Consider the following 21,892-nt stretch of genomic DNA (forward strand, 5'->3'; position numbering starts at 1 on the left):
ATCTTTAGCATAGAATAACTAATGTAACTTAATATAATTTTACATAATTAATACTTTAGTTAGGTTGGGAAGGCCATTTTGAGAAGAGTACCAATCAATTGGATTCTTCATTCATTTATGCATGTATTCAATAAATATTTACTGAGCATTTGGTGTGTGCTAGGAACCTTCTCTGTTACTGGTAATAAGCAGTGAACAAAATAGACAAAGTCTTTGTCCTTCTGAAAGTAACATTTTTGAAATATTTTTAGTAGCTTACAACTATCTCTTACCATTTTTATAGAATTCAGGTTGAAAACTATAAAAGCATAAAGCATCCTAGTTATCTGAATGATTAAAATCGGATACCAAATTGTATAGTCTAAAAAAATTGTGAAAAAATGTTCAATTCACAAATAATAGCTTATTTTCATGTAACAATTATCACGGATCCCCTACATAGAGCAGATGACAAACATATAGAAGATGTTTATGTAAACATATATATGAGGGTACTTCAAAAAGTTTGTGGAAAGATTCTTAATATCTTTTACTTCTGTTTTTCGAGGAACATTCTGAAGTCCTCTTGCATAGATGATGAGCTATAGAGGAGACCATTATAATATGTTCTTATTTGCATAAGCTTTTGATCAAATTCTCCTTTAGACTCATCTTAAATATATAATCATGACTTCTATGAGATCAGCACATCTAGAGCACAGTCATGCCTTTATGTAAGAATTGATGAAAGTTGTACAGAATGGATTGATATGAAAAAGTGGAGAAGTACAAGGGATTTGGTTCTGTGAGGGGAGTGTATAGGACTTAGTGTGCCAGTGTAAGGACAGTAGTAGCTCTAGATAAATGTTCACAAAAATAATAAAATTTGAATGGCAGAAAATGCATGAACTAGTAACTATTAATTACACAAACTTATTTTCCCCCTTAATCTTTTTAGTGCAGGTCTTTTGATCAAGTTATACTGCAAAGACCATTTTTAGTGTTCATATATTTTCATTTGATGTTGATTTTAAAGAATAGCAGTTGTATAATAGGATCACGTGGGAAGTGCCCTTGAGTCGGGCTTTTCAGGGATTTTACCAAACTCTGGGTCTCTCACCCAGTGTTCCATTTCTCGTTTCCCACCACCCGTCTTCTTGTTCACTCCACATTTGCTATACTGTCTCCTTGCCATTCTTAATCTAAATTCACAATTCAGATCATAGAACAGTTAGAAATAAAATGTAAATGAACTTCATTCTGTAAGGTTATTTCTTTTGCAGAAATAGGAAGCAGAGGATTTTGGGGAACAGGGAAGATGGAGAAGAGGAATGATAAAAAAAGAATCCATTATCATATCAGAGACACCCCCCCCCCTCTTAAAAAAAGATTAGATCAAATGTTTGACTGAGGTGGTTTGATGACTGTTTTGAATTTGTAGGTTTTAGTGAAAGGTAATCTGGTTATAGTTTTTTTAACAGTACAGTCATCCCTTGGTAGTAAGGGGGATTAGTTCCAGGACCTCCCACAGATACCAAAATCCACAGATGCTCAAGTTCCTGATATAAAGTGGCATAGTATTTGCATATAACCTATGCCATCCTCTGGTATACTCTAAGTCATCTCTAGATGACTTATAATACCTATTACAATGTAAATACTATGTAAATAGTTGTTATACCATATGAGAATATTTCAACAAGTTCACGGAAAGATTCGTATTATCTCTCAATTCTATTTTTTCCATGAACTTTTTGAAGTACCCTTGTATTTTAAAATTTGTATCACTTTTATTGTTGTCCTGTTATTTATTTCTAAATATTTTTGATCCGTGGTTGGTTGAATCCCTAGTTGTGGGTCCCACAGATAAGGAACCTGGGGATAGGGAGGGCCGACTGTAATTAAGTCCATTTCCCCCCAATCTATTTTGTTAAAGAGCAGTCTGTCCGTTTCCAAAAAGCACAAAAGAAGTCTTTATCTGAAAGTTTTACTTCAGTAGCTCAGGCCAAAATCTTGCAGCCTTCCTTGAATTCTCTTTCTCCTGAACCCCACATTCAACCTTCAAAATATGTCCAGATTCCGACTTCTTCCTTCTACATCTACTGCTTCTGTTCTAATCCGGTCTACTGTCATTTTTCCTGACTGTCTTCCTCCTTCCCTCTTGCCCCTTCCTGTCCAGGGTCTATGCAGCAGCTAGTCCCATCCTTTTAAATGTCTGTCCGTTTGCATAGATTCTTTGCTCAGCACCTTCTGCTGGTTTTGCCATCGTATTCAGAAAAGTTAAAACCCTTACAGTGCTCCATGAGGCTCTCTGTGATTTGCACATTGCCTGTCCCCAGCATTCCTGCCCTTCGTTCTCTGACTCACCCTTGGCTACACTGGCCTCCTGGCCATTCATGAACACACCACCGTAGGCTCAGTCTTTGTACTTCCCATTCTCTCTGCTGGAACTAAAGTATTTGTCCCCCAGATGTCCACACAACTAGTTCCTCATTTCTTTCAGATCTCTGTTCAGAGTTTACCTTACCAGAGAAAACTGTCTTGACCATCTCTTACCTTGATATGCTCTGTATCTCTTTTATCTCAGTGGATCTATTACTTATTTACTTAATGATTGCGTCTCTTCCCCACTGTAATGTAAGCTGCGTGAACGAGAGCAGGGATTGAGTTTAATTCACTGCTATATCCCTACTGTCTAGAAGGATTCCTGGTGTATAGTAGTTGCTCATTAAGATTGTGTTGAATGGATGAATAAATAAATAGTTGGATATACTTACTTGTACATTTCTAATATTTTACCAGTAAGTTGGGTCTAGATTGGTTTAATGTTTTTAATGAAAGTGCGATAAAAAGATAGGAAATCATTATTCTAATAGAATTTGTCAGCTTTTATAATGATTTCTAACCAATAGAGTTTGTGCTGGTTTCATGAACATATTAACAAAATATAAGAGGACGTATATTTTCTACAGTCATGATCTTTTAGAAGCTGCTGAGGGTTTGTTTAAGGGAGAATTTGGGTGCCTACTGAGTACTCCTTTTCTGTGGTCCTCTCCTTCGATGTGGCCTTATGCCCACTGTGTATATAACCAGTGCAGTGCTGACTGCCTCACACTGGCGTCCCCTTGAGGCTTCAAGTCCCTGAGCATCTTGTTCCCAAGGAGACATTTGATGTGTTCCTATGCTGGCTTTAAGTTCTTAAACCTAGGGTGAAAATGAGGAATACATTTATATAGCAATGTCTTCTGTGGAATCAAGGATAAGAGGAATTTTTTCTGATTTGGGAATTACAGTTCCTTGCTTGACAGTCTTCTGTCTCTCTCCCCGTGTCCTGAACATAGGGTTTCCTTCTACTTGTGTGTAGTCCTTGTCATGTTGGGTCATTATTTTTCCTCTCTAGGAAATTACAATTTCTACCTTAAAGTTAACTATGTGTCAGGGGTTATAAAATACTGTCTTGTAGAAACAGGAAACTAAAACTGTGAAAGAAGGAAGGACATCTCAAATTATTTTTAAATTGCATTCTGTAAACAAAGCATCTCCTCCCTTAATCCTAGAGCCTCAGAAGGGGTTTGAAAGGAAGAATCATAGAGAGAGATTTTCATGCTTGGAAACATCAAGCACAATTTTGGCAGAAATTACTGTGTGGGAAGATACTAGATTCTTGGGCAGTGAGATTTGCTGGCTTGGTATTTTATCTCTGGCAGTTGTTGCCACATTTGATATCCACAGCTGCTTTTGAAGATTCTGCAAGAGAAAATTATTCATTTCCAGCTTAAAAAATTCAGTGACTGGCCAGTAGATTCATGTTGTGATGTGCTTATGACCTTCTCTAGTTTTTTTCTCTTCTTCTTTTCAGTTTTTTCTTTGAGATTTATGCTCCAGACTTATAGGAACTATGGACTGTGCCAGTTTACTACACAGGCACAGTGTTGTATCAAAAGAGCACTTGGCTATAGTCAGAAGACTTGGCCAGTCACCTCGCCCCTCTGATCCTCCATTTCCTCATGGGAGTCATAGTGGGTATTTAAAGGGTTGCTGTGAGTGCTAAATGACACGAGATATTACACATGAAAACACTTGGAAAACAACTCCACAAATGTACACCACTGTCATTGCTAAGAACTACGTGAATGCACTGATTTCTTAACATCTGAAGAAACTAAAACTCCAGTTGTGGAGAATTCATATTATGTGGCTGTAATGATGTCTCTAATGTAAATGTACAGCAGAGACCTACTGTATGCTAGATGTTGAGGGGAAACACAAAGATGAACAAAGCAAGCTTATAAAATAGCCAAGGAGGCAAAGTGGATACACATGATTAAACAAAATGCCTGATTAATACTGTATTAGAGTTACAAAGTGCAGTGGGGACACAGAGGCTGGAATGAATTATTCCGATTCCGTGGCTGGGGAAAACCTTTATATTGTGTACCTGGAGTTTAGGTGATTTGGGGTTTTTGTTTTGCTGCTGAGTCCGCTATTGTTTTATGCCAGTTATTTGGGTGGCTAACATCTAAAAAAGCATCATTTTTACCCACTGCATTTCCCTGAATCAGTAAACAATCATAATACTTTTTGCACAACTACCAAGTCTAGGGTCATCTGAGTCTGTGATTTATACAACCAAGAGAAGTGGTCCCTGCCCTCAAGGTACTTATGGGCTAGTAGGGTACAAAACAGAGATGGATGGACTTAATTATAATTAGAAATATATAAAGTCTGTGATATTGAAGTGCTGTGATTGGGGGGAGGTTGAACATGGATCACACTGGCCACATGGAAAGTGGGGTAGGCAGTTGTCTCACAACAGGTCCATGCTATGGAAATTAAGGCCATCTGGCAGGATCTCAGAGCTATCTCCCGTATTTCTCACTTCTAAGCAGAATAGCGCTTTTGCTATTTCTGATGAACATCCCACACAGCTTTTCTGTTTGTTTTTTAGCTGTCAGTGTTTTAAAGTATATTTTTAAAATATGGGTCACTTTTGTGGTCCTCAAATGTTTTTAAGCTATGAAATTCAAAGTGTGCCTCAAGTGACTAAGGGAGCATGGGTGAGTGGTCACTTGTAGTATTTAAGCACTAAAGCTGAAGCCCAGCAATTAGAAATATTTAAAACTTAGGTTGGTCAGTAAATGAAAGCATCAACCAGAATTTAAAATTAGGCTGGGCTAGCTCTTTGTTAGGGACAAAATTTGGGTGGGTTGTTGTTACAAGGATAGATGCTGGGGTGAGGGATGTAGAAGACCTTGCTCACCCAGAACACCGAGGGGTCAGGGTCCAAAGACATGAGGAGTGAAGACAGCTAAAGGCAGGAAGGATTCTCTGCCCATCACTATGAATGGGAAAAAGTCACAGTCTATGACAGATTACCCCCTCCCAGTACTCAGCTTAGACTAGAGGTCCCCACAGCTGGCAGGAGTTCCCTTGGCTTGGCTTGTCACTTGCCTTTTGGCCAACATAGGACTTCAGGTTGCTTTTTGCATCCAGTGGGTGTGGGAGAGCCGGTAGTCCAGCACATTCGATTACAGGAGCTGAAGAAGACCATCTCATGCGCATGCTGCTCTGATGGTGGCGTCCTCCTTCACCTCTGTGCACGCTGGGTTCCACAGTCACAGTAGTGTGCCTAGCCACGTGACTTAATGTGGGTTGGGAATTTCTGTTTTTTCTAATTTTATCATGGTCTGTAGGGACATTTAATTAATTAAATACTTCCATCGCTTCATTCACTCATCAAAAATTTATGAAGCCTGTGGTCAGTATTTTCTCCTCATTTCTGGAACGTGACTTCAACAGAGAATTGACTTTGTTGGGCAGCTGCTCGCTTGTGAAGAGGTAGGAGTACCTTTAATTAGGGATTCTGAGGAAGAACTCATGCCCATCCCCAGAAGATCCTCTTGCCTCACATTCGTTGGTTTTTATGTATTTTCCAACCACAGCACTGCTCTTCCATCTGCGAGCTTACCAAATTTCCAGGGATATCATGCAGATGTCTTGGCCACAGCCTGGCTCTTCACCAGGAATACAGATCTGGGGGCCGTTGACTCATAGGCTCCAGATGTAATTTAAGCTCCCTTTTCCCACTGTGGAATTGTAGGTAAAATTATGAACACATGATTTTCAGGGCAGGCAGGTGTGTATTTTGAGCTGATGAGTCAAGACGTATTTATTATTAGCGTAGGCGGGCTACGGCTCCATACTTACAGCTGCAGTAGAGGGGAGTGGTTTTGGCTGCCTCATCAGCATGGAGCCTTGTCAGTCCTTGCTCTGTGCTCCTGCTGCCCACCACGGAGGTTTATTGAACGCTGTTGGTCCCTGACTGCCATTCGCCCCTCAGTTTCTCCTTTGCTGCTTGGTAGCTCAGAGAGCAGTTTAAATCACTTAAATGTTAACAGACGCCGCTGAAGGAGTATGTTTGCCCTTCGTGTAAAGACAGAAGTTACTTAAGGCTTCCTGCTTGGTGTGTGAAAGGTTATGTTTCTGAAACCATAGAAATAACATCTAATAACCTTACTATGAGGTGATTAACATCCCTCCCTCCCTTCCTCTCTTCTTCTGCCTTTGTCAGTGTTTCAGCTACTCAGAATCATTTATTGAGCATCTACTTGCTGCCAGGTGCTGATGTTAAATGGCTTGTGAGGAGGTCACAGTGGAGTGGGAGACGTGCTGGTGACATTGGCAGAGAAGCCTGGGTGAAGTACTGTGGGGGCTGAAGATGGGGGGGTCCACTGACTTTTTTAGAGGTTTGAGAAGCTTCGGGAGAGGAGATCAATTTCAGCTGAGCCCTGAAGGATGTGTAGGTTCTTGTGCACACGGAGGAGCGTAGGTAAGGACACTGAGACAGAAGAAATGGCAAGGAGGCAGGGAAGAACGTGGCAACTAGTGAGAAGCACAGTAAACTTACGAAAGCTCAGGTATAGGATGCGTGGTGGGATGTGAAGTCAGAAAGAAAGTAGTTTTGACTGGATCATGAAGAGCCTGGTGTGCTGTGTCAGGAATATGGACTTTCTCCTGATTAGGATTGTTGGGTTTTGTTCTGTTTTCAGAGGTAAAACTCACAAATCACATAATATAAAATTCACCATTTTAACCATCTAAAAGTGTCTACTTCAGTGGTTTTCAGCATATTCTCAAAGTTGTATAACTAGTGCTACTGTCTAATTTCAGAGCCTTAGCGGTCACTCTTTCTCCTCTTCTCCCAAGCCTCTGACAACCACTAATCTATTTTTCTGTCTCCATGGATTTGCCTATTCTGGACATTTCATAGAAATGGGATCATACAAGAAGTGTCCTTTTGTGCAGCATCTTTTACTTAGCATAATGTTCATCCGGTTGTAGCACGTATCAGTCCTTTATCCTTTTTTATGGCTAAATAGTATTCCATCACATGGATGGACCTTATTTTGTTTATCCAGTCGTCAGTTGATGGACATCTTTTTGGTTGTTGTGAATAATGCTATTCGAGTACAATTTTTTGTGGGAACACAACACATGTTCTCAATTCTCTTGGGTATATACCTGGAAGAGTAATTACTGGGTCATGTGGTAATTCTATGTTTAACATTTTGAGGAACTGCAAAATTGTTTTTCAGGTCATTGGAGATTTTTAAGACAGATCAAAACACAGATCTTATTTTTTTTTAATTTTATTTATTGAATCAAAATTGATTATACATACTTTGGGGGTTGAACACTGAGATATGTTAATTAAATCAATGTTAGTAGCATATATATTGTTACAAATCATAATTATTCTTTATGCACCTTGTCCAATCTCTCCCCTTTCTCCATTCCTTCCCCCTCCCCCCTCTAATTGCCCTAGATTTCTTCTCTCCTTCTGAAAGAATAATGGTTACTCTGTTAACTTGTTGTTTAGATGATCTGTCCAATGCTGAGAGATGTGATCAGGTCCCCCAATATTATCTTACAGCAGATGCTTCTTCTGTTACTCTGAAATGGGTTTTGTGAAAAGAGACATCCTCTTCTTTTCTTTGTCTCTGCTGGTGGCTCTTCTTGTATGAATGCACTCCAGTTGTTGGCGGATCATCTACGTGGTGGCTGTGGCGTCTAGTCACTTTTGCAGCAGCCATGGTTATTGTGGTGGCTATGGTGGGCCACCCACGTGGAGGTGCTGTTTTTGGCATGCTCCTTCGCACTGGTAGTATGCCTGGTTGTGGGGTGTGTTTGGTCCCCTTCTCCATGCCTCTGGTCCCTGGGCAGGCCCCAAGGCACTGGCGCCATGTCCCTGGTTGTGGTAGACGGGCCCAGTTCCCTTCTCCATGTCCCAGGTCCTTGGGTGGGCCTTGAGGTACTGGCGCAGTGTGCCTGGTTGTGGGAGGAGGGTCTGGTCCCCTTCTGCATGCCTCTGGGCCGGGCAGGCCCCAAGGTGCTGTCATGGTGTGCCTGGTTGTGGGAGAGGTTCAGTCCCCTTCTCCTTGCCTCAGGTCTCTGGGCAGGCCCTGAGGCACTGGTGCAGTGTGCCTGGCTGTGGGAGAGAGGTCCAGTCCCCTTCTCCATACCCCAAGTGCCCGGGTGGGCTCCAAGGTGCTGGCATGTTGTGCCTGGTTGTGGGAGGGTGGTCTGGTCCTCGACTCCATACCCCATGTCCCTGGGTGGGCCCCAAGGCTCAGGCTCAGTGTGCCTGATTGTGGGAGGGTGGTCCGGTCCCCTTCTCCATGCCCTGGGTGGGGCCCAAGGTGCTGGTTTGGTGTGCCTGGCTGTGGGGAGAGGTCCAGTCCCCTTCTCCATGCCTCGGGTCCCTGGGTGGGCCCCAAGGTGCTGGTGTGGTATGCCTGGTTGTGGGAGAGAGGTCTGAAGCACTGGCTCAGTGTGCCTGGTTGTGGGAGGGGGGTCCAGTCCCCTTCTCCATGCTTCAGGTCCCCAGGCTGGCCCCGAGGCACTGGTGTAGTTTGCCTGGAAGTGGGAGTATGGTCCGGTCCCCAGATCCAAGCCTCCAGTTCCCAGGCAGGCCCCAAGGTGCTGGTGGTGTGCCTGGGCTGGAACTAATTTTTTGGCCTTTGCTTCTAACACAGGGGAACCAGTACTTGAGCTGTGTGGTTGTTTAAATTGCCACTTTGCTGCTGTTTCCCTAGGGAAGCCTTTTTGTGCAGCTCAGGGTTTAATGGTTGATCTTATAGGTACTTCCGGCTCTCCAGAGACCTGGTGGGTCTGTGTTCTGTAGAATCTCTGATCTGGGCCTGAGGTTTTTATCAAACTGCACCCCATGCAATTCTGCATTCCCAACCAGTCTCCTCTGAGTGGTCCTGTGCTGATTGGGGGGCAGGTCTGTGTCCTTGCTGTGTCCCAGTGTTCCCCTGGTGGGCCTGTCTCCCACACCGCCCGTGCTGCAAACACTTCCCATGGGACGGGCCACGGGCCGGTCCCTTGTGATGACTCACCGGCCTCTGAATGGCTCCCTTTTTTCAGTTCTGGTTCCTCGCTCCTGAGTGGGTCCACGGGAACCCTATTAGTGGTCTTGCTGTCCTGGGGCCGCCAAGGCCCTCATCTCCCCTGCCACCTCCGAGTAACTCCATGTGAAGGGCGCAGCTGCGGCTTCTGCCAGCTCCTGCTCCGCGCTCATCAGCTTGAGCCTTAAAGCAGCCATGGCCCGAAATGCTCAGAGTAGCTTTTTCTTTCTCTCATCGTGGTTTCTCCTGCCTTCATGAACTCCACAGGTCTCTCCTCCTCTTCCCTTGAGCTCCAGTGGCCCCGGCTTGGCTGATGTTACATTTTTATAGCTGTAAATTTGGTTGATTTGTGGAAGAGAGTGACGCTGCGTACCGTCTATTCCACCATCTTGATGGATCTCACTCAGATCTTATTTTAACATCCCACACTGTAGCACACTATTTTCTTTTGAGGCTAGGTATTTCTACTTCAGTTGTCACGTTTTTCTTGCTCAGGGCATCATAGCCTACAGCAGTGAGCCCTATCTGACTCTTAAGTCCTGTGGACATGATAGCTGTAAAGGAATCTGTACCCAATAGCACAGGATGGGACAGAAAGGAGGGTATAAGGATATTCTTCCTCTGTGATGTACTACAGAAAATGAGTTTTTCTTTTTTAAACAGAACCCCTGATTAAATGATAGGCTATTATTAGAGAATTTATTGTACTTATAAACTGTACTTGGATTCCCTGTAATTTGTTGTAATTAATGCAAGAGTTCAGGAGCAGAAAGCGAGGATCAGGCTATGGCATGCCTCTCTCTTTTGCAACACCTTGCTATCACTGGCCTTTTTTCCCTAGCAGTTGAGGACTGTATGTGTTTGTGTGCATTTAAACAAACATTATCCTCTTTAGGAAAGAATTGCAATCTTTTGACTGATTGAAACTTAAGGAGTCTCAATAAGAAGTTAGGTGTCTCTGGCAAAATAGGGTATTTACTGATCAATGAATGTTGAAAACTTCTGGAATTGAACTTTTGCCAAGAAAATCTGTCTGTATGTCTTTGTGTATATACATGTGTTTTTATTTTCATGCATGCACATGTATTCGCTTGAGGTATGAAAAAAGCTAGAAGAAAAACTTTCCCTTTTAAGGTTATCTTTGTCAGAGTCGTAGCTATAGCCTTTTCCTTTTGTTTGTTTTTTTACTTTTGGGTTATTTCAATTTTGCACAGATACAGGAGTGTTAGCTTTGCAATCTGTTTGTGCAGAGTTTTGATTGTCAGCTTAAACATTCATTAAATATAAAAGCTTTTAGATAGTGCATGGGTCAGGTTCCAAGCACGTTATTATACTTCAGAAGTCACAAACTGAGATTCTTCTCAAGGGTTTTGAGACTCGAGGGACAGCAGGAGGGAGGCATTTGGGTTTATCTGGTCGCATGCCTGCGTACACACCGTTTATCTGGTCCTGGCAGATGGAGAACACCGAGGACCCCCCTGTCCGTTATCTGGATTTATAGCTGTGAACACCCGTGGGAATGGATGGAATGTGCTGTTTCTCTCCTGTTCATATCTCTTTCAATCTAAGATTTAAAATTATTCCCCTTTGCTCTCCTATACCCCAGAATTCTAGGACAACTTGTCCTCAGTTCCCTGTTTTTTGTCTTTTATAGTGGAAAAACTTTTACATTTGTTTCTTATTTGCACAATATAACATCAACCAGAAAGCAGTGCTGTCTGGTGCTTTGGTACATACTGCACTGTCCTGGGAGAAGTGGGTTCCAGTACATTCTAGCAAGATTCTTCTGATATTGCAACCTGTAAAGGATGTTTTCTAGCTAGGAAAGAGCATTTTAAGTCTCACCCTACTCTTTGTAATAACAGTGGCAAAACAGTGTCCTCTCTCTCTGGTCCTCCCACCCCAGTAGTTTTATGGAAAGACTTAAAAGACTGAGGAATTTAAGGATCGCCCGTCCCTCCAAATTGTCACATCTTTACTGACTTTGTAGATGGGAAGAGATAGGGTGGTTTGACTGAACTTGAACTATAGAGGAGGGAAGGGCAGACAGCAGCCCTGTGATGATGATAGTGATACTGCAGGCTGGTAGTTACAGCTTACAGGGTGCTTTCACTAACCTGTTTTTAACTATGAAAGAGCATTTTCTTTCTGTCCCAGACTTCCTCAGGCAGAAGAAAGAGCAGTGTGTGGATATGTACTGTTCACAGCTTCTGCACGTGTCATCAGGGTAGCAATGAAATTAAGTTTGGGTAACCTTTTTATGATCCGTAATATAGAAACCACTCAGTGTAAGGGTCAGTAAAGTCTTGTGTGTAACACTGATGAACTTCATTTTACTTAAAAAAAAAAAAAATCTGAATTTAGAAAAACATAGAGTCAAGAGCCCAGTTTCTACCTGCTGCTGGACATAGCCCCTCCTTCTGGGTAGCAGCCTACAATCAGAGTCCGATTTGTAGATTTTACTTTTATCCCTCTCTCTTTCTCGTGAAGTTGTTAACAAGTAGTTAGAATGCATAGCTCAGTCTTCTTTCCCTTCCTTCTACCTCTGGGGGAGGAAAGTGAAATATCCCAGAGGCAGCTGCCAGGAGAAAAAAACAGATCTGAGTAATCCAGGGGCCACAGTATGAAACATGTCCTGAAACAAGAATTTATAGGTAATTTTAGATAAACTTCTGTTTTTAATGTTCACCTCATATGCTGTGGCACAGACAATCTAATTGGGAGCGGCATGGTAATCAAAGCCATTCCTTAGATGCATGGGATCATTAAAATCACCAGGTTGTGGTATTTTTATTTTCATTTTTATTTTTAGACGTGAATGAAATTGATGGCTTGCTGGGAATGGTAGGGAATCAGATCCACCCTCACTGCGTCTGTGGTTGTCCAGGCTCCCTCTGGTCTGGCTCTGAACTTGCCTTTAAGAAGCAGTGTTACCTTGGACAAGTTGTCTCCTCCCCCAACACAGTTTCCTTCTCTAAAAAAATAAAAGGGTTGGGCTTGGATTTTTAAAAGTCCTTCCATTATTAAATAGTGTAGGATTAATCATGCTGCAATGATAGATGAGCCTCAAAGCTCTGTAGCTTTCAGAAACAAAGGCTTATTTCATGCTCACCTTACCTGTTCACTGTGGGTCAGCTGATGCTCTGCTCTCTGCCATCTTTGCCCCAGGCTCAGGCTAACTGAGCAGCAGTCTGTACCCAGGCATGGCAGGTCTCAGGGCAAAGGAAACAGAGATGGGGAGCCAGGCACTAGCTCTGAAGGCTTCTGCTTGGGCATAACAACCACTTCCACTCCCATTTCACTGGCCCCAATGCTAGCCACAGGAGTAATGAGGTAGGCAGTATGACCCTGTTGGAGGGGCCCACTGACAGCCCCAAGTATGTGGGACAGTAATAACAGTCTACAGTTCCTCTGTCACCACCATCTTGTGATTTATGCTGAGGATGTTGTGTCCTTGGGTGGAAGTATGACCACAGTCAGATCTTAAGGCTTTCATATTTTAAATGCCTATTCCCTGTTTGGGGCACTTCTGCTGAACTGGATTTGGAATGAGGATTTCACTTGTGGAAAGGTGGGAGAAATATTTTAAAAGCAACATGTGCTCTGCCTCTGAGTTCTCTGTGCCTTATTTGTGGTTCTCTGGTGGTGTAGTCTATGCTTTTCAGAACACCACATGAAATTTCCCAATCTGAGAAGAACGAACAGACCTGCAAGCAAAGCCCAGTTGCACGAGTGCTTAGATAAATTCCTCATACGTGAATGAAAAAGAGTTTGAAGATCTTAGCAGTATATCTCCAAACACTGAGGATAATGGTGTCGGCTGTAATTTTGAAAGAGTTCTTTGATACCTCTGTCAGAAGTACTGAATGCTCTATGGATTTGACCCAGTATGGCATTGTTAAAACTTTCTTTTCAAAATCTTAGGAGAGGGAAGGAACTTGGAAAAGTCACTAATTTTCTTGCCACCGGGTGGGAACGTTCCAGATAGACGAGGCTCCCAGGGACTAGTTCATATCATGTCAGCTCCCAGTTGTAATGTTTAACACTGATTATCAAGAAGCCTTTCTGTTTCACCCGGAGAAGCCTGTATTTAATCAACAACTTAATCTTTTCTTTAGTTTCAAAACAAAACAATAAAACTTTGAAAATAGAAATTTTACCTTTTTTCAACAAGTATAATTATGTTCACCAGTTCTTAGAGAGAGAGCAGAATTTTAACCTAAAACCATTCTCTGGGCCTCAGTAGTCAGATGGACTATGTCCAGGTCTTTGAATATGAAAAATATTAAAAAGTTTTCTTTGTGAGCTTGGGTTTTCAAAGAGGATCTCTTTGGAAAGTTGGCAAATACTACTTACTCTCCTGGCACGAGGACTAGGTTTTTTTGTGTGTGTTTTCTTTCCTTTTCCCCTCCACCCAAAGCTATGACAGGGTGGAGTATACTTCCATGAAATTGCATGTTTCCAAAATAGGATGGTCTGTTATATTTTACTGCTGTTATAATTGAATCTCTAATCAAAAATAAGCAAAAACCAAGCATTCCAGAAGTAGAATTTCAGCTTATATTCTCTAATTTGGTCTTCATATCAGATAGAATTATATTTTATAAAAGTGCCTTTTACGCAAAAGTACGCCAACCAAACAATTTCCGAAGTAGTCTGAATTTCATTCTTGTCTCTGCAATCTCACATGGTAATAGCCACAGTCTCCTGTGGTAATAGCTCCATGTCATTACTGCTGTTCAGATTCTCTTGTAGTCTGGATGACTTCCAGAAGAGCGCACAGAATTCTTCAGCTCCTTGGTTTTATATCCCGATGCATGCCTACACCCAACCTAAATGACCAGGAACACTCCTCATGTTCCTTGCTAGTGGACTGTGACTCACTATTTCCTAGGATAGGATGGATCTGTAATACAACTGGCTCATACATTATACAAGTGATAGCTGTAGATAAAAGTTAGGAGCAGCAGGATAAGAAAAACTAGAACTGTTGTTTTGCTGGACCCTGTGGATTAATTGGTTGGTGGTCCGTTCCTCATGGTATGCTCCGATAAATAGTCTTAGGTGACCATTTTCACCTCCAAGGTGACATGTAAACAGGCTCTAGCTCTGGCAGATAATGCCGGGATAACACCTTTTCAGATATTTTACCCCTTGGTTCCTAGTGCACTGGAGAAATATGGCAGTGGGCAGAGAAGTGATATGCATCTCCGTGAGGAAGAGACTGGGACTTGGGTCTCTCCAGGATGCCCCTCGACATCTAGCAGACTTATGCTCACAAGAAGTGCTTCATAAGTATGTGTCAGTACCCATCTGTGTCCCAGGCTTGTAGAGCAGAAAATAAGTCAAAACCACTCAAGATGGGAAGGAAGGAGTGGCATGGAGAAGAGATTCCTGCGTTCTATGATTAGTAGAAACAGGTGAACTTTACCGTCCTTTCGTACTTGGAGATTTTGCTTTCTGGGGATTTTTTGTTTGTTTTATTTTGAAAATCCCATTGTATCTTTCTTTAATAAGTTTTACAGTTCCCTCCTATCTTGAGATTCTACTTTCGGGTTCTTTCATGGGTTTTTTGTTTATTTGATTTTGATATCCTTTAACTGTACTGCGGGACGGCACAGTGGGGCCCTCTGGCAATTGGACCAAGTTGACGCTTTTCCTCCTCAGTCTTTTGTTCTTATTCCCGTTTTGAAACTGTGGTCTTCAGATTCTAAGGGGCTCCTCTTCAAAGATGGATCTTCTTTCACAGTGAACTCTTGGCACTTAAAAGTGGTTTTGATAACTTAGGAGCCCCCTTACCTGCCTAAGTCCCTCTTATCTAAGAACTGGCTAGGTTATAAACATAAAAGGTCTTGCACAAAAGACTCAGGCAGTTCCTAAGCCTCTTGAAGAGGTTACCTCACACGGATGAGTGCACCTTATACTGTTTCCTTGAGAACTGGCTGAGAGACACAAGAGGGAAAACCAGGAACCAGGCTGGGGGACGATGAAAGAGCATGGCAGAGGGTGCTGAGGAAAAATCTCGAAGGAAGGGTGGAGTATACAGACAGGAAACATGTCGTGCTATGTGGTACGAGATGAACTTGCAGAGCCCATATTTTCCCTTTTTCAGGTTTTACTGAGCTGACTCCTAGGAGATGAGCTAATATTGTGCATCATTCCATTAGTTTTTAAACATGCATGCATTATTATTTTAAATAAGGCTATAGAACCCTGAGTGTTCCTTATAATTGACAGTGTGCATGCTTCTTGGAGCAAAGGTGCTAATGCAGAGTGTTTTTGTTGGAGCTCCTGGTTTGCCGAATGGAAGACCATGGAACCTGAGATCCTTGCCTCTAGCCAGGCGCAGACTTGCCATCAGGTCTTTATCCACTTGGAATGGGACCCAAGCAGCCAGACAGCAGGCACTTGGACCATAGGAAGGCATGGGACTACCCTTCTGTAATATTAACTCACCTTGGGCGAAACATTTGAAAATATGCCTGTGCTCAGGACTTGACAGTAGTGAACAGGAGGAAAAAGGCAGCTGGAAGATTATGAATAGTATATTTTACTGTAGCAATTTAGAATTCTTTAGTGTTGGGTGTTTTGACTTAGTCTTGTAATATTTCTTTAAATTCATATAAAATTGTTGCTTCAGAATGTTTTTCTTTACTTTGATTCTCTCCTGTGAAGAAGGAAGAGGCAGGTCATGACCTCCCTTTTCCTGACATCATTTATTATTACTAAAAACTCCCTAAAAAAATACACACACATACACGTGCGCATACACACACACACACACACAAACAAGAAGTGCTTTTGATTTCACAAGGCTTTAGAGTGATCCTACCTCATGTTTTCTCCTTACTAGTTTGTGCATGCTCAGAAACAGCAAAACTGCCCCTTCGCTACCAGCAGGAGACTTTTAACCACAAGTTCTTATATGTAACCTCTGTTTCTGTTCATTGGGACTTACTTAGCTGGTTAGGGGAATCATGGATTCTAAAGGTATAATGACTAGGTACAGGAAGAGCTCAGAGTGGTGAGTGATCCCAGCTTGGACAAGTGGGCACAGGGATTTTCTGCGTGTCAGGGACTTGTCCGTGAAAATCAGTGGAGGCACTTGTTATATACAGTCATTAACTTAGTCAAATGATGTGGGTAGGAAGTAAATTTTTGATTGAATAGTGGAACCTGTAAAATGATTATGAATTTCTTAGGTGAAAGGATGAGAGTAGGAAAATAAGGTTGTTTTTCTATTCTATATTTAGTTTGACTAAAAAGGATTTTTAGATAACCCCCAGTGTTTGCCCTTCTGATTTGAGTATAGGTTTTTCCCATCAAAGATTGATGTGATCGTCCCTACCCTGTTTAGTAGACCCAAGAAGAGAGAAGAAGCGGGGAGCTCTCCTGGAGTGTGCAGGGGGCCCAATTCCTTCCCTCAAACAGCAGTAGATTGGTGTGTAATGATGCCTGTGATGTCACAGGTAGCACCAGTAATAATTAGCTCTCAGCATGGATCGCTTCTCTCCAGGGAAGTTGGGCTTTGGGTCACATATGGGTTTCCCTGATTGAAATGTCAAAGTTAAAATAGAGAGTTATGGTTACCAGGGGCAAAAGGGTTGTTGGTGTTTGCCAGGAATTGATGCTAGAAAATTGTGACCATTGTAGCAGTGACTGTGTTTGAAGAGTATGGTCAAAGGAAGTGGAGTCCTGGGAAGGAAAAGTCTGGGGTGAGGAGATTTCTAAATGTTTAGGTAATTCCGAAAGTATGATTTTTATTGGCCAGGACACAATACACTGTGTTTCCTTCTGAGAACAGTGGTCTAGTCCGAGGCTTGCTGTTGAATATGGGCACATTTTGTCCATCTGCACTTTGCTGGTTTGAGAATGTACTTCAGGTTGGAAGGTTGCATTTGATTAGATTTTTATGAGTCATTATTTGGCCTATTTGTGATGTTCCCTAACAAACTTTGGAGTTTGAAAGATGATGTGTTTCTAGAATTTATTCAAGAAGGCATGCTGTTGGACATAGCTTTGGCAGTCGTGTTGTGGTGGATGTCCAGATGTGGGAGAACGTTTTCATTCTTGGTCTCTGTTATGAAGAACTGACCCTTATCAGTAGTTGATCCTGCTGGCCCACAAATAAATGATTGGATGAGAATGCTCTCAAATTCAGAATGAATGGGATGTGGCACCTGCTACATCAAACAAAGATAAACACAGGCAGAGGTCATTTTCCAACTTTTATAGAGATGATCTTTATCAGCGTCACCTGCTTATCCTGCTGTGTAGACAAGGGTTTACATCTAGAGACATCTATATTGTGGGAATATATTCCAAGTATTTTTTTAAGGTTGTTTGTTCCTTTGTTCCCATGGACAGATATCAGTATTACCTGCAAGTCAAAAAAGACGTGCTTGAGGGGCGATTACGGTGTACGTTGGAACAGGTGATTCGGCTAGCCGGCTTAGCTGTGCAAGGTAAGATAGAGTTATGACCAGCATGTGCAATTCTGTTTCCCATTTGATTATGGGGTTACTGGCCTCTCAGAGTGAAAAGTTAAATGTACTTAAATGATCCCTCAGTAATGTTCCTTTTCCATTTCAAGATATCTTACATTAAAAATGCAAAGTTCATGGTTTTTGGTGACAAGATGGTGGATTTCTCAAAGCTATTTGCAAACTGCTCATGCTTGTATAATCACAGTTTTATTTGGAGAAATGGCAGCTTTTATCCTGTCTTTAATTAAAGCTACATTTCAGGGCTTGTGGAACATTTTCTCAGAATTATTCTACCGCACAATGTGGTTATCATCTGTGGCTTGTTGCTATGAATATGTTACTATTGCAACAGCTTTCAGTGTGATAGCTTTAACATTATACTATAATTTATTCTAATACAGTTAAAGAGTTAAGTTTAAAATCCATGATTGTAATGTGAAACAACAAATGCCTATTGGGGTATATTTATTTTCCAGCCATTTAGATTTATCAGACAACTGTTTTTTACCGTCTCTAAATTGTTATGTGTGGGCACTTTAAAAATATATTTTATACATTACTGCTCACTGAGTGGTGATAACTGTCTTTAGTCATACTGAAAATAAGAAGGTAGTAATATAATTTTTTGAAAACAAACTTGTTTTCCTTTCAGTCATTCTTTTCTTGAAAATCAGCTAATGTTCAAGTTTAAGCCTGCCAGCAGCTCACTTCTTGCTGCGTGGACTGTTATTTTAGAAGCTGTGAACGGAGCTTCCACCCCAAACTTTGAACTGAAGTTGAACCTTTTCGATTCTAAATATCTGAAGAGACAGCCTTCCCTTGACCTCTTTCATTCTGGGATATTAGCAGCTTAACAATTTCTGTTAGACGTACAGTTGTTCTACAAGTTAGCACCTGCTGTTACTCTGGTTGGAAATAAGCAAAATATGATGTATCACATCTGTCTATGTAAAGACTGGAAGGGGAAGAAACAACAGCCAGTTAGGATAGAAAAATCAGCATTGGCATCATGGAAATAATGGGGAAGCTGCCCTTAATGGAGAGAGGAAAGAGAAGGGCCAGGGTACCCCTCATCTTCCAGTTGGGTCTTTCTCCTTTTTAAAGCTTTTTCCATTCACTGTATGAGGGTACTTGGAAATTTTGTATTACCTTTCAATTCTGTTAACCCACAGACTTTGTGAAGTATCCTCGTGTTTACTCTTTTTCCTGTCACTGCTCAATCGTTAGGCTTCTTACAAGCATCTTGGATGTTGGACGCCCCTTGGTGAACTTACTCTGGAGTACTTTTTCAGCAGGTCCTTGAAGCTAGCTGTTCAGTCTGATGAAACCTCCTCTAGCTATAATATGTTTAAAGTAATTTTCCTAAGAACACTTATTGGGTCACTGGAAAGACACATCACCAGAAATATAAGTTGTGATGGAATGTGATAACTGATGATTGGAGAACAGGCAGAAGAAGTGATTTTTTTGCTATTCTTGAATGCTGCACCCACCCAACTGGTAATTAGTTATGTGCTCAGGTCTGGCTCAGTTGGTTAGAGTGTGGTGCTCATAACACCAAGGTCCAGGCTCTGATTCCTACATACTGGCCATCCGCCCCCCACCCCCTCATTACCCCCCCCAAAAGTGGGTTCATGCAGGTTTGCTTTTGTGAGAATGAATGAACTAAGCTAGACATTTATGTACTTATGATATAGGCTGTCTGTGTTGTTTTTTGTTTTTGTGTTTTTTTGGTGGCTGGCCGGTACGAGGAACTGAACCCTTGACCTTGGTGTTACAAGGCTGTGCTCTAAACAACTGAGCTAACCAACAGCCTCTGTGTTCATTTTACATGTGCTCAAACATTCTATTGTGGGGTGAAAACAGGACACAACAGATTTTTTGGCATCTTGTTACATGTGAAGTTGTTCAGGAGGTGTAAAAATTTTTGAGGTTGCTTGCCAAGGGTGATTTACAGTGGGAATTTCCAGCTGCAAATATATGAAAAGATGCCGATGGGTTTGGCTCTTCAGTTCTCCAAACTAACCTCGAGTTAAAAAGTCCCCTTGGCAGATATCCTTAAGATATGAATTGATGCATATTTAACAAATGGATAAACATAGGTTTGTTTAAATGTTTAAAATAGCCTTTAGGTATTTCTTTCAAATGTTCCTTTTCTTTCTAAAAAACTGTGTAGTAGTGCTCACATGCTGATATTTACCATCTTGCTAGGTAAAAGTAGTAACTATATCAAACACATCTTGGCCTGTTTTTATTTAATAATAGTGCAGAATTAAGATGAAGTTGGAAGGAAAAATGTGGTGATAAGTTTACACTATTTTATTCCATCTTTAATTTTGTATAATAAGTGCAACCCTTCCCCCTTCTTTTCTTCTAGCTGATTTTGGAGATTATAATCAATTTGATTCTCAAGATTTTCTCAGAGAATATGTGCTATTTCCTATGGTAAGTGTAATTTTCTTTTTCTTAATTAATTTTCTATCATCTTTGGAATCTTATAGTTCTTTGAAAATCTCAGAGGATTTTACATACTCATATTTCCTGGGGAGAAAAGTTTATGCATTTACAAAGTAGGGACAAGTTTTATAAAACACACTGAGAAAGTAAAGATGCCTCCTCTCTCCTTGAGATGTTTCCCTGATTTCTTTTTCAAATAGTTCCTTGTTAGTATATGGAAATGCTACTGATTTTATGTATTTCGATTGTATCACCTGCAACATTAATGAATTCATTGATCAGTTCTAACAGTTTTTTGGTGGAGTCTTTAGGATTTTCTATATGTAAGATGATGTTGTCAGTAAACAGAGACAATTTCACTTCTTCCTTTCTTATCTAGCTGCTTTTTATTTCTTTTTCTTTACTAATTGCTTTAACTTGGACTTCCAGTATGATGACAAGTAAAAGTGTTGAGAGTAGGCAGAAAACAACCCCATTTACAATAGCATAAAAAATAAAATAAAATATGTAGGAGTAAATTTAACCGAGGAGGTGAAAGACTTGTATACTGAAAACTATAAAACATTATTGAAAGAAAATGAAGAGGACACAAATAGAAAAATATCCCATGTTCATGGATTAGAAGAATCAATATTGTTAAAATGTCCATACTACCCAAAGCAATCTCCAGATTCAGTGCAATTCCTATGAAAATTCCAATGCCATTTTTAACAGAAGTAGAAAAAACAATCCTAAAATTTGTATGGGACCACAAAAGACCCTGAATAGTGAAAGCAATCTTGAGCAAAAAGAGCAAAGCTGGAGGCATCACACCTCCTTACTTCAAACAATATTACAAAGCTGTAGTAATTAAAACATCATGGTACTGGCGTAAAAACAGACCCATTGACCAATGGAATAGGATAGTGAGTCCAGAAATAAACCCCTGCATCTACTGTCAATTGTTTTTTGACAAAGGGACCAAGAACACCCAATGGGGAAGGGCCTTCTCTTCAATAAATGGGAAAACTGGCTATCCACTTGCAGAGGAATGAAATTGGACCTTATCTCACCCCTTATACAAGAATCAACTTAAAATGAATTAGAGACTTAAATGTAAGATCTGAAACTGTAAAACTACTAGAAGAAAATGTAGAGGAAAAGCTACACAATATTAATCTGGGCAATGATTTCTTGCAGATGACCCCAAAAGCACAGGCAGCAAAAGCAAAAATAGACAAATGTGGTTGTATCAAACTAAAAAGCCTTCTGCACAGCAAAGGAAACAGTAGAGTGAAGAGACAACCTATAGACTGGGAGAAAATATTTTCAAATTGTGTATCAGATAAGAGGCTCATATCCAAAATATGAAAGGCACTCAAACTACTCAGTAACATGAAAACAACCCTGTTATAAAATGGTCAAAGGACTTGATCAGACATTTCTCAAAAGAAGACATGTAAAAGGCCAATAGGTATATGAAAAAATGCTCAATATCACTAATTATCAGGGAAATGCAAATTAAAACCACATGAGCTATCACCACACATCTGTTAGCATGGCTGTTATCAAAAAGATGAA

The 21,892-nt window shown here is 41.1% G+C and overlaps 1 protein-coding gene across 1 annotated transcript in view; it reads left to right on the forward strand.

The window, feature by feature from the left end:
* Positions 1 to 21,892, forward strand: part of PTPN14 (protein tyrosine phosphatase non-receptor type 14) — a 166,193-nt gene that overhangs the window by 97,781 nt on the left and 46,520 nt on the right. The window contains exons 4-5 of the mRNA XM_063113722.1: positions 17,757 to 17,854; positions 20,253 to 20,320. Of these exons, the coding sequence (XP_062969792.1) occupies positions 17,757 to 17,854; positions 20,253 to 20,320 (166 nt within the window). The remainder of the gene's footprint in view (positions 1 to 17,756; positions 17,855 to 20,252; positions 20,321 to 21,892) is intronic.

The sequence above is a fragment of the Cynocephalus volans genome, chromosome 11, assembly GCF_027409185.1.
Source record: "Cynocephalus volans isolate mCynVol1 chromosome 11, mCynVol1.pri, whole genome shotgun sequence".
Lineage (NCBI taxonomy): Eukaryota > Metazoa > Chordata > Mammalia > Dermoptera > Cynocephalidae > Cynocephalus > Cynocephalus volans.